The 13468-nt window shown below is 44.0% G+C and overlaps 1 protein-coding gene across 1 annotated transcript in view; it reads left to right on the forward strand.

Annotated features, from left to right (window-relative positions):
- LOC121540519 (transforming growth factor beta receptor type 3) overlaps positions 1-13468 on the forward strand; it is a 114232-nt gene that overhangs the window by 38178 nt on the left and 62586 nt on the right. The window contains exon 3 of the mRNA XM_041849453.2: positions 4656-4843. Coding sequence (XP_041705387.2) covers positions 4656-4843 — 188 coding nt within the window. The remainder of the gene's footprint in view (positions 1-4655; positions 4844-13468) is intronic.

The raw sequence follows: 13468 nt of genomic DNA on the forward strand, positions 1-13468 counted from the left end.
AGATATGACTAGATCTGCTGGGCTTAGGTCTTGGAGGAGTCTGCTCTGCCGTGTATAGTCTGTTTAGTGAATTGTCTTGTGGGCTCTCTGATTCTTGGTTGTTTTTCCATGCGGAGCGAACAACCACTTCTCTCATTCTTCTCCTGTGGGCGTTTGTTCGGAGAGAGAGAGAGAGAGAGAGAGAGAGAGAGAGAGGTACAGACAGGGGTAGAGAGAGAGAGGTACAGACAGGGGTAGAGAGAGAGAGGTACAGACAGGGGTAGAGAGAGAGGTACAGACAGGGGTAGAGAGAGAGGTACAGACAGGGGTAGAGAGAGAGGTACAGACAGGGGTAGAGAGAGAGGTACAGACAGGGGTAGAGAGAGAGGTACAGACAGGGGTAGAGAGAGAGGTACAGACAGGGGTAGAGAGAGAGGTACAGACAGGGGTAGAGAGAGAGAGGTACAGACAGGGGTAGAGAGAGAGAGGTACAGACAGGGGTAGAGAGAGAGAGGTACAGACAGGGGTAGAGAGAGAGAGGTACAGACAGGGGTAGAGAGAGAGGTACAGACAGGGGTAGAGAGAGAGAGGTACAGACAGGGGTAGAGAGAGAGAGGTACAGACAGGGGTAGAGAGAGAGAGGTACAGACAGGGGTAGAGAGAGAGGTACAGACAGGGGTAGAGAGAGAGGTACAGACAGGGGTAGAGGGAGAGAGGTACAGACAGGGGTAGAGGGATCAGACAAGGTGACAGAAGAGACAAAGCTGTGGCAAGGCCACAAGTCTTTTTATTCTCTCCCCTCTCTCTGTGGATGCTGCAGACTGTGATGACCATACCAGATGTGCAGGATTAGACTCCAGTTGGTTTCAGCTACACAGACAAATATCAGTAATACCAGGATATATTGGCTATAATAGCGGATTATTGTATAAGTATATGTCTATTAAAGTTCCTGTGTAAATATTTATAGTAAACTATGTTCCCGCTTGCAAATGTCCAATAGACATCATTGTTTAATAATGTTGTAAATATGTCTGGCCCATAGATGAATATATAATACACAAAAAATCAGAGCTGTTGTCTGAATTTGTGTATCTCTTTCTCTTTCGTACACTGTTTAGTTTTGGGGGAAATTATGTTCGTATTGAGCCCTGTGTAGCTCAGTTGGTAGAGCATGGCGCTTGCAACGCCAGGGTTGTGGGTTTGTTTCCCACGGGGGGCCAGTATGTAAAAAGTATGAAAATGTATGCACTCACTAACTGTAAGTCGCTCTGGATAAGAGCGTCTGCTAAATGACTAAAATGTAAATGTAATTGCATCTTAGCCAAAACCATTTTGTCATTATATGATTTTTAACAAGATACCCTGGATCTCCAAAACAATATTCTATGAGATGGAAACACTGTATTTGTTTGTTACCCACAGCTGCATTTGTGTTTCAGGGTTATAAAACAATTGCTTGGTTTCCTTCAATTATTGTCAAAATCTTCCAGTACACTGTATTGTCTCTGTATAGACATTTTTTCCATGAAGTTAAATAAAGAAACAACATCACTGCCCAACAAGTACCGTAATCTCTTGGCTGTCTTCCAAAAAGGACACTTACTTCTGTCTGGTCTGGCTGATGGGGTGGTTGTTATTCCACAATGTGCGGTGTTGGGGGAAAAAGTAAGTTTAAGTGCTGTGAGATGAGGTTTGAAGGGGTGAGGGGTGATGACTTTGGTTTGAGAGGGATCAGTGTGTACTCCTAGGGGAGGAGAAGGGGGTAAGGAGGGAGGAGGTGGGGGAGTGGGGGGGGACATGCAGAGAGGAAGGTACGCATGTCTCAGGCTTTGTGCGGCTCACATGTGCAGTGTGTGTGTTTGTGTGTACAGTACTGCAAAACAATAGCGGTCTGCTCTGAGAGAAACCTTCCTCTAGCAACCAACTGTTGAGGGACAGCATTTGTGTCAGAGACTGAGTTGTTATCTCCCATGTCTTTCACTTCTCTTTAATTATTTCCAAATGTTCCCCACTGATTGCCATCGGCAACCATAGTATGTTTATCGTGCAGTGTTTGAAACGTGAGCTGGGCCTGCGCTGGCTGGCACGAGGCGAGTCTAGGGCTGTCAGGCAGAGTAAAGGGTAGGGACTGACCTACAGGAGGAAAGCCTGGCCACAACCAGTCCCCTGAGACACAGTTTCTCTAATGGAAAAGGCCTGTCACAAAACCTTAAGGGGGAGGGTGTGTGTGTGTGTGTCATGATAAGAGAGTGTGTGTGTGTGTGTGTGTGTGTTTAAGTGGGTAAAATCAGTGATGTAAAAGTAAAACATGTTTAAACTGTAGATACATGTCAAATAGTGACAATTTAAGCTTGTAGCCCACCTGAAGCCTTGTGGTAAGTGGCATGCGGTGCTTGTGGACATAGCTAAGGCTATGTCCTGATGCACTCCACAGAGCTGCAATTTGATTAGCTGGCTGATGAGCTTACCATTATGACCCTGATAATGTGCTGATGAGTTTACAAGCATAATATGATCTGAGTTAAATCTAAGCGCTCCAGACGCTCACAGCTGCCTCCTCTGTAGGTGAGGGCCAAATGTGCTCTTCCAGGCCAGCAGACCAAACCCAGACGGCTCCTGAGGCCCCCACCAGGCATCCCAGACAGACTGGGCCTTAGTGTCTTCTCCCAGTCTGCTTTTCAAATGGAACCCTATTCCCTATATAGTGCACTACTTTTGACCAGGGCCCTGGTCAAAAGTAATGTACTGTATAGGGCAGGGATGGGCAACTGTTGAGTTAGAATAATAGAATACACAAGGTGCAATTTAGAAATTTGGTTGTGCATCAGCAGTCACTTAATTAGCCCATATCAGCAATTTGTATTTAGATTGGTAAGTTAGTCTTGCGGCCAGCTATCTAAACTTCTAGTAAGCATGGTCGAATTACCGATTGGGGTGGGGCCCATTGATCATCAATTATCATATAAAAAACTGCAAACATTTGCCTCCACCCTATGGTAAAATGTGTAGAATTGCTGGAAATGAGCTGGAAAACTGCTAGTTTTTCTCTCTGCCCATGGCATAATGAGTAGAATTGCATGAAATTAGTTAGACAATTGCTGTTATCTTCGCTGTTATGAGGGGGGCCGCTAAAATGTTTTGCTTGCAAGATGGGGTTGGGGTTTTACCACGCTTGCCTGACAGGGCTCACTAGTTCTACTGTTCCTCTCCACACGACAGCCATGGATGGATGGATGGATGGATGGATGGATGGATGGATGGATGGATGGATGGATGGATGGATGGACAGCAGCAAGAGGAAAGGTGCAGAAGGCCCTATTTTTGGACCACTGCCCTCAGACTAACCAAGTCCCATCTATGGCAGTCCGAGATTTAGATGTATGCTATTTATTATAATTGACTTTTGCTACCTTCAGTTCTTAGTGATTATACCTCACAAAGTTACCTGAACCACCTATTAGGCTAATCATTGTGGAGTGAAATGAAAATACAAAAAGCGAGATTCTGATCCATCGAGAGAAAAATGTATCCCACCACCTCCAACATAAAATAACTTTTTTTACTTCAAGGAAGTGTTGTTAACAAGTTGTGTTCATTATGTTCAATTACATGATCCCTGTTATAGTGCATCCGTTCTTGTTGTCCTCCAATTCCAAGGTCACTAGTCTTTCAGTATTGCAGGGCACCAGTCGGAGTGAAACAAACACACACACACACACACACACACACACACACACACACACACACACACACACACACACACACACACACACACACACACACACACACACACACACACACACACACACACACTGTAGACCAATCTGACAGGCTTCTCGCTTCAGACTCTCACAGGAACACCTCCAGTGCCAGATCTCCACAGCAACTTCTATAATTGACCCCAGTCATAACGGCTAATTATGGGCTGTCCAGAGCCAAGAGCACTACAGTGTGAAGTCTGGTCCACCTCCTGTAGTGCTTAGGGAACTAAGGGAAGGGATTATACAATTTAAGAGGAAAAGAGAAAGAAATGAAAGTGACAAAGGGGATTATAATTGGAGGGCTCTTTGGGTCAACTTGATTATACGTCTGGCACCATAACAGCCTGCAGAGGATTAGCTAGACACTGCTTTGTTCAGAGGCGAGGCCAGTCTGTGTTAGTGGCCTGTTGAGGGTCAGAAAGAATGGTGCTGCTCTTTGTTGAGAGGCCAGTCTGCTGTGTAGTGGGCTGTGGACTGGAGAGAACGGCCTACTTTGAGATGTAGTGAGCTTTTGTGCCCAGACAATGTGCGCAGGCAGTGTTTTATTTTGCTATGCCCAATTTAGATGATGATTATGCCACTCATTATGGTTGCCTGTGGACATTCCTGTATTTGTCCTCATCATTCATAAAAGAATAGCTGATTCATACGCTATCTAATTATGAACAGTCTATAAATGATTTCCATAACCTCCATATAAAGTATTCTCCAGTTTGTTGGACTGAAGCTGCTGTGTGGAAAACGTGCCTCTTGTGTCTGTGTTATTGTATTTTTCTTTAGAACTACAGTTGATGTTAAAGTTTACATTTTTCTTTTGATGAAGATTCTCTAGCTGCACACTGGTGATCTTGGATTCTCCAAAAACGATTGAATGAATTAGCACTCATATAATTGTTATTTTCTGCCCCACAGGCCCGTTGTCTCGTAGCCCGTGTGAGCTGCTGCCAGTAGGCGTAGGCCACCCAGTGCAGGCCCTGCTGAAGAGTTTCACGGCCCTATCAGGCTGTGCCTCCCGCGGCACCACAGGACTACCTCAAGAGGTCCACATCATCAACCTGAGGGGCCGTGGCCCTCAGGGGCCAGACGACAAGACTGCAGAGGTCAGTCAGTCACCTGTATATGATATAACCACCTCTCTCTCTCTCTCTCTCTCTCTCTCTCTCTCTCTCTCTCTCTCTCTCTCTCTCTCTCTCTCTCTCTCTCTCTTATTTATTTATATATATATAAATAATACAATACAATGTATAAGAATATACTGTATATAATATGATGGACCAGAGGACACACCTACAGAGGTCAGTCCCCCACCTGGCTGAGCTAACCCAGAACAGCCATACCTGGTCCAGGGAGTCATATACTGTAGTCTCACACTATCCACACCTGTGTATACTGTTATATCTGTAACCTATAATACACACCTCTGTCAGACAGCTAAACATCCAACATGCTCCAAGCATGCTGTTTCTACCATAACCTTAACATTGATGTCAACAAAAACACTGGTGTCATTTTGAGTTTAGTGGCCTCAGCAGATGAGCACATTTAAAAATCGTCACCTCTTGTTGATAACTCGATCCGTATCGTTCCATGGGCAGTATGCCATCCTAAGAAAGTACATTTTTTACATTTACATTTTAGTCATTTAGCAGACGCTCTTATCCAGAGCGACTTACATGAGCAATTAGGGTTAAGTGCCTTGCTTAAGGGCACATCGACAGATTTTTCACCTAGTCGGCTCAGGGATTAGAACCAGCGACCTTTCGGTTACTGGCACAACGTTCTTACCCACTAAGCTACCTGCCGCCCCAGTATGGGTTGGCATTCAGCTTTCAACAGCTCTGTACCAAGTTAATTGATGCTATAATTACTGGAAGGCTGTAAGTTAGGCTGACTCAAGCGCTTTCTGGGGAGAGCGGCATCATTTCGTGTTTACTTTATCATTGCTCAGCAGCTGCTCTGCTCACATTCAGTCAGAAGATCATGAATGTTATTAACGGGAGAGGGAAGAAATAGAAAAAGAAAATATAGTGGACCCCCTCCGCTTCTCAAATTGAACTCGTCCCAAGAATAACAGCAGCTTTAACTGAGGATGGAGGTGGTGGTGGGGGGTTGTAGAGTCTTTGTTTAAACTCGCTTGCACTATGGTGGAGTGTGCAGAGGAATCTGTGTTGCTCAATGTAGGGGAGATTTTACAATGCACAGTAGTTAGGTGTTATCCGCTATACAGATCTTATACTTTGTCTGTATGTTGCTGGCAATAGGAGTTTGAATACTTGACCCAGAGTGACGTTAGACACTAGAGAGAGCCCTATATTACCTTTCTGGTGATTGATACATCAGAGAGCTGGGTGGGTCATGTTCAATAAGGCAAATGTTTCAAAACCGTAAACAAGCGTTTTTTATTGGACAGGTAGTACCTCCCTGTTTCACATCGTGTTCTTCTGTTTTTGTGCCTATTGAACACTTCCCAGGCATTGGTTATCTGTCTCTCACAACACTGCACCCAGGCCTCTTCTCCCTGTGAGCTGCTCCTTCCATGGTGCTTTCAGATACAGTAGAGAACACTATCTGGTACATCTATCCACTGCCCTCTTCTGCCCCCATTGTAATCAGGGGCCCAGCAAATGGCGTCCGTTCCTTCCCCCCTGGTGCCGACAGGAAGCCTAAGAAAGGCTTGTTGGCCAAAGCAATGCAGGAGAAGATTGTAAACATCTGTGGGAGATCTGATTTTTGTTGGAGGGCTCCACGTTTGCGTCCCAAATGACACCCTATTCTCCTGCATAGTGCACTACTTTTTTCTGCACTATATAGGGAATATGGTGCCATTTGGGACACAGGCATTGTTGTTGGACGGCTCAGCAACATACAATAAAACAAAAGCAGAGAAAATGTTATCTCCCCCAGCTATGTCGATGGCTGTGTTTCAACAAACCCCTTACTTAGCCTCTGCACCTCCTCACACTGTAACGAGACAGAAAAGAAGCCTGTCATCACATTCTTTTATTGCTCTTAAAATGAGTATCCAAAATGATATCCAAGCATTTTCAAGAGAGGCTAAGCAGTAAATACTTGAGGAGATGAATATACATGTTTAATAACAGTTGAACAAGACAGTCCTTAGCTCTCCCGATCCTTAGAGTTGTACTATGCGTACCTCTGTGCCTATAAGCATGAACCCATCTACCCTTATCTCTTTCAGGGCTTTAATCAGGCTATTGAATGACAAGGCTCCCCTCTGTTTTCATTAACATTTGCTCTACCATAAGTCCAGGGAGTTGGATCTCTCTATAGCCTGTGGACTGAAGGATGTGCTTGTGCTGTGTCAGGATATTTAAGTGTCACCACTCCTTCAGTCATGGTAGTGTGAAAAGCAGCCTGCCCTGGGGATTTTACTGCTGAGGTAGGCAGACCTAAACGTTGCCAAGGCCAGATGCATAGACAAGAACAGGAGCTGGGTGTCAGGCTGGGTGTGTTATGTTGAGTCAGCATGTAAATAAAGATATCACTCTTGTGATTCTATCATAACACGTTAGTGTTAATACTGTATTGCATAGATAGGACTTGCACTGTGGCCTATGCTCCCAAAGGAGCGATGAGCCTAAGTACTGTAAGTAAGTAGTGTAGATAGGACTAGAAGTAAGTAGTAAGTATCTAGTAAGTGGTATAGATAGGAGATAGGATAGGAAGTCATATTTGAGATGTGTTAAGGTCTGTTATTACACTCTTTAATTTATTGGCCCAAGTGGGAATGGGCCTTACAATATTGTACTAAAGCCCTCTCTGCTTCTACTGAGTACTGTGTGAATGGCTGCTACTAGTGATTGAATGAATACTACAGTAATGTTTATGTAACTGAAGTAGATAACCCTTTTGGAATGAAACCTTGTGATTGAATAGGATTTTGATTTTGTGATTCATTAGCTTCAACAAGTCATACTGCCTTTATGATGAAAACAGACTGGAAAGAACAAGCTTAAGGACAAATAATGAAACATATCAACACATTGAAACGTATCAACACACTTCTCAATAAGGATCAAGAGCGATGTTCAACAATAGAATACCATAGTATAAACACAATGTTATGGAACACATTGAAGTAATTGTTACACTGAAAAGGAAGGTATGCAGCAAAGTGAAGTCTGCATGATGCCATATGTGTCATAACTCCAAATCCGTGGCTTTCAGATCATTATTTTTGGCCACCCGTAAGAGTAAATGTAATTCATTTTCATCATGTTAAGTTTGTACACTGGAAGTTTCAAGTTTCCTTAAAAAAAATTCACATCACATATTCTAATATAAAATTCATAACATAATTATTTACATAGCCCAACATTGAGATACAATGTTGGCTTATGCATTATTTACATAATCCAACATTGGGATGTGCATGGGCTCTTAAGGAATTTATACACTTGTGTAAACCTCTTTTAAAGCTTTAAAAGTGTCAATGTTCAACCTTAACATGTGATAACAATACAACAGAACAGATGAACCGGAATGACATGTACTTTCACGGTTGACCAAAATTAACTATCTGAAAGCCATGCCTCTACTAAGCCACGTCTTCTGAGCGCAATAACCCATCATCAGTAACCCAGCAGTTTTTAAAGAAAACAACTCAACTAAGTGACCAAATGCCTGCAACCCAGCAGTTGGAACAACCAAACAACCCAGCATGTTTTAGAGTGTACCATTGTTCTATAGAAGAACAACTTTGCCAAGAACAGAGATCTCTGCTGCTTTTGAACAACAGCAGCAACATATACTTGTGTCAGGACAGATTATGAAGTGTGGCAGAGATATTCCTACAACCCCCCCAATCTGCATGAGGTTGAGTTTTGTCTACAGTGGCTGGCAGATAAGATTGTTCCACTCACTGCTCTCCGCTCACTGCTTACCAGCGCATTCCAACCTCTCAGGTATTTATTGGTCTTTGATATCTCCTGCCCAATTATTGGGCCTCTTTGATTTTAGAGATTTGGAAAAAGTGGGACAAAGGCCAGAGAGGGCCTTTTGACGTACACTACAGTTTTCACATCTGGGATCTTTCTGGTCTGGAGACTGATACACAACCAGAGACATAATGGGGAAACCAAGAATGCGTCCCAAATTGCACCAAACTCCCTATATACAGTAGTGCACTGTGTAGGGAAAGGTGTGCCATTTGAGACTCAGCCATAATGTGGAAACCAAGGCCTCTCTTTCTCACTCTGCAGTGTTGAGGTTGTTCTCTTGACACTGAGCAATGAGGATACCCCATGAGAGTTTAACTGTCCAAAATCCTGCAATTATTGTCCATTATTGTCTATTTGCTTGGTGTCACCACCCAAATAATGACGTATTTTACTGTCAACTGATTCTGCTTGGGAGGTACAGAGCCCACAAAACCCATAGTCCAAAGCACACACTCTGGTCCCTAAGGAGAACCCCAATTCCTTATGTCGACATTTGAGAGTGGGCTTGTTTTGCTACTGAAATTCTCAGACGTAATATACACTGCTCAAAAAAATTAAGGGAACACTTAAACAACACAATGTAACTCCAAGTCAATCACACTTCTGTGAAATCAAACTGTCCACTTAGGAAGCAACACTGATTGACAATAAATGTCAAATGCTGTTGTGCAAATTGGATAGACAACGGGTGTAAATTATAGGCAATTAGCAAGACACCCCCAATAAAGACTGGTTTTGCAGGTGGTGACCACAGACCACTTCTCAGTTCCTATGCTTCCTGGCTGATGTTTTGGTCACTTTTGAATGCTGGCGGTGCTTTCACTCTAGTGGTAGTATGAGACGGAGTCTACAACCCACACAAGTGGCTCAGGTAGTGCAGCTCATCCAGGATGGCACATCAATGCGAGCTGTGGCAAGAAGGTTTGCTGTGTCTGTCAGCGTAGTGTCCAGAGCATGGAGGCGCTACCAGGAGACAGGCCAGTACATCAGGAGACGTGGAGGAGGCCGTAGGAGGGCAACAACCCAGCAGCAGGACTGCTACCTCCGCTTTTGTGCAAGGAGGAGCAGGAGGAGCACTGCCAGAGCCCTGCAAAATGACCTCCAGCAGGCCACAAATGTGCATGTGTCTGCTCAAACGGTCAGAAACCGACTCCATGAGGGTGGTATGAGGGCCCGACGTCCACAGGTGGGGGTTGTGCTTACAGCCCAACACCATGCAGGACGTTTGGCATTTGCCAGAGAACACCAAGATTGGCAAATTCGCCACTGGCGCCCTGTGCTCTTCACAGATGAAAGCAGGTTCACACTGAGCACATGTGACAGACGTGACAGAGTCTGGAGACGCCCGTGGAGAACGTTCTGCTGCCTGCAACATCCTCCAGCATGACCGGTTTGGCGGTGGGTCAGTCATGGTGTGGGGTGGCATTTCTTTGGGGGGCCGCACAGCCCTCCATGTGCTCGCCAGAGGTAGCCTGACTGCCATTAGGTACTGAGATGAGATCCTCAGACCCCTTGTGAGACCATATGCTGGTGCGGTTGGCCCTGGGTTCCTCCTAATGCAAGACAATGCTAGACCTCATGTGGCTGGAGTGTGTCAGCAGTTCCTGCAAGAGGAAGGCATTGATGCTATGGACTGGCCCGCCCGTTCCCCAGACCTGAATCCAATTGAGCACATCTGGGACATCATGTCTCGCTCCATCCACCAACGCCACGTTGCACCACAGACTGTCCAGGAGTTGGCGGATGCTTTAGTCCAGGTCTGGGAGGAGATCCCTCAGGAGACCATCCGCCACCTCATCAGGAGCATGCCCAGGCATTGTAGGGAGGTCATACAGGCACGTGGAGGCCACACACACTACTGAGCCTCATTTTGACTTGTTTTAAGGACATTACATCAAAGTTGGATCAGCCTGTAGTGTGGTTTTCCACTTTAATTTTGAGGGTGACTCCAAATCCAGACCTCCATGGGTTGATACATTTGATTTCCATTGATAATTTTTGTGTGATGTTGTTGTCAGCACATTCAACTATGTAAAGAAAAAAATATTTAATAAGATGATTTCATTCATTCAGATCTAGGATGTGTTTAAGTGTTCCCTTTATTTTTTTGAGCAGTGTATATAATGTGATTTTCTTTGTCATTTTGGCCAGTGTTAATGTTTTTGTGACTTTGTGTCATTGTTCATCTTCCGACTGCATTAGCTGGACTGTACATCAGACTAATAGATGGTAATTTATATAAGTGATGTCTTCCATAGAGGGAGGGAAAAGGGACATTTTCAAATGTCATGGGAAATGCTTGTCCATGTCATCGTTGCAAAGACTATTTCATTTCACGAGTTTCATTACACATCGTTGAGATCCACATGGAAAAAAATACTATAGGGTATACAATGTTAGAAATATTTTTGCGGACTGTAGTACGGTATACTGTAGTGTTTTTGCTACTGAAGAAATACTAAAAGAGCATATTTTCCATAACCTGTAGTTAGGTCAATTTATTTGGTTATTCCAAAAATCATTACATGTTAACATTTCAAATGAAATCAAATTTAGTTCAACTTCTAAATAATAAACAATTCAAACAATAAATAACCAATCCAACTTAAGTTAATAAATCAAAAGTAAAACAAACAATTACAAAAAACAAATGCATTCTTTCAAATAACATGAAACAATCATCAGTCCGTCAATTTGTCAGTCAGTCATGGTTGGTCTGGTGGAGTGGTGGAGAGAATGCCAAGAGTGTGCAAAGCTGTCAAGGCAAAGGGTGGCTATTTGAAGAATCTGAAATATAAAATATATTTTGATTTGTTTAACACTTTTTTGGTTACTACATGATTCCATATGTGTTATTCCATAGTTTTGATGTCTTCACTATTATTCTACAATGTAGAAAATAGTAATAATAAAGAACAACCCTTGAATGAGTAGGTGTGTCCAAACCTTTGACTGGTACTTTATGTATATTCGCAATATATGGTCTATACTTGGCATGTAGGTTTCTCACTTACGGGTGGCACAAATTGGGATATGGGGGAGGGGAAAGGGCAGGGTAAATGCAAATTAAATAATGTCATATTTACTATAGTAAAGTAGTGTTTTTGCGGACTGTTGATTTTTTGCGGACATTTCTGTAGTATTTACTATAGTGTTTTTTTTGTGGATAATACTGTAGTATTTACTATAGTATTCTACAGTATACAACAAAATTCTATACTAAGTACTACAAATGTTCGAGGGGTACTACAGTGTGTAGTATAGTATTCTACAGTTTACTACAGAATTCTATAGTAGGTACTGTAGTATTCTATAGTAAACTGTAGTCTTTTTTTATGTGGGCGAATGTCACATTAACCCCCCTAAGCAGTTTGTTTTGGGCCAGTTCCAAGATGTGTCCCAATTCTTTGCTCAACAACACATGTATGGATGATGATGATTCGCACACTCCGTTCTGCCGTTGAAGAATTGCTGGGTTACTTACCAGATAGAACAGAACGTGCTGAATTGCTCTAGAATTCTAGGGTGGGATTGTGGAAGAGGCATACATCCTGTTGTCCCTGGTCAACCCCTCTATCCCCACCCTCCACTCACCCCTCCTGACCCTGTCCTTGGCTGCAGAAGGCCACTCCATCTCAGGCAGAGAGAGATAGAGATAAGTTGGCCCTGCACCGGTTCTCCCTGTGACCGTGGGTGGGTATTTCTGTGGAGATAAGCATTGTAACGAACTAAGGACACCTGGCAGCCTGCCGTCTGGCCCATAGACAACAATCCTTTTCCTTGACATTATAACGGCTGGCCTTCCTACCTGAGACGGGGGCTCAGATGTGTCCAGCTGGACCTTCAGTAGTCTCAGTCTGCGTCCCAAATGGCAGCTCTATGGATCCTGCTCAAAAGTAGTGCACTATATACTGTAGCCCTAGGGATTAGGGTGCCATTTGGGATGCAGATTCTGTCTCTGTCTTGCCATCCCTCCTCGCTTGTCCTTCAGTCAAAATCCATGGTGTTTTATGCCGCGTTCACATGCTAGTCAGAACTAGAAAACTGTGACATTTCCGACTTGCTGATTTGTTGAACGTGGCGCGTGTATAACTACAACCAATTAGCAAGTCGCACATTTTCGAGTTTCCTAGTTCCGACTAGCACGTGTACGCAGCATTACGCCCAGGCAGGGATCAGGGTTTGGTTTCACAGGCTGCCCATGACACGTACACAAGCTGTGCATCACAGGTACACAAGCTGCCCGTGATCATGACCTTCAGTGGCAGATGGAGGAGATACTCGGACACACAAACATTTCACTGGACAACTGGTTGACTAATTCTGCCTAGTCTGTATCTGCTTCTGTTACCAACATCAAATTGCAGTCATGCATCTACTATCTCCTTGAGCTAAGATGGCTTGCCGGCCTCTGTATTGAGACAAACATGAGGGAAAGTTTGCTAATACCGACACTCAAATACATTTCATTCAGTCCTTTCAGGAGGCATGCACATTCATCACCTTCCTCTGTACCTAAAGGCTTTTCCTCTGTTTGCTTTGGAGTGTATTTCGGATGCTTGTTGTTGTCAGAGTAAGCACAGAGGTGGCTGGTCAGTCAGGGCAGGCAGTGATTATTTGTTTCTTCTCTGCCTCTCGTGATGGAAGACGAAGTGGCGTCTGGGCCGCAGAACGGACTGTGTGTGTGTGTGTTTTGATGTTTAGAGACTGGATTGGCCTGCAGCACAAGCAGGGGTCTTGTGGCCTGCTCCGGCTGAGACGCTC

The sequence above is a fragment of the Coregonus clupeaformis genome, chromosome 26 (genome assembly GCF_020615455.1).
Source record: "Coregonus clupeaformis isolate EN_2021a chromosome 26, ASM2061545v1, whole genome shotgun sequence".
NCBI lineage: Eukaryota > Metazoa > Chordata > Actinopteri > Salmoniformes > Salmonidae > Coregonus > Coregonus clupeaformis.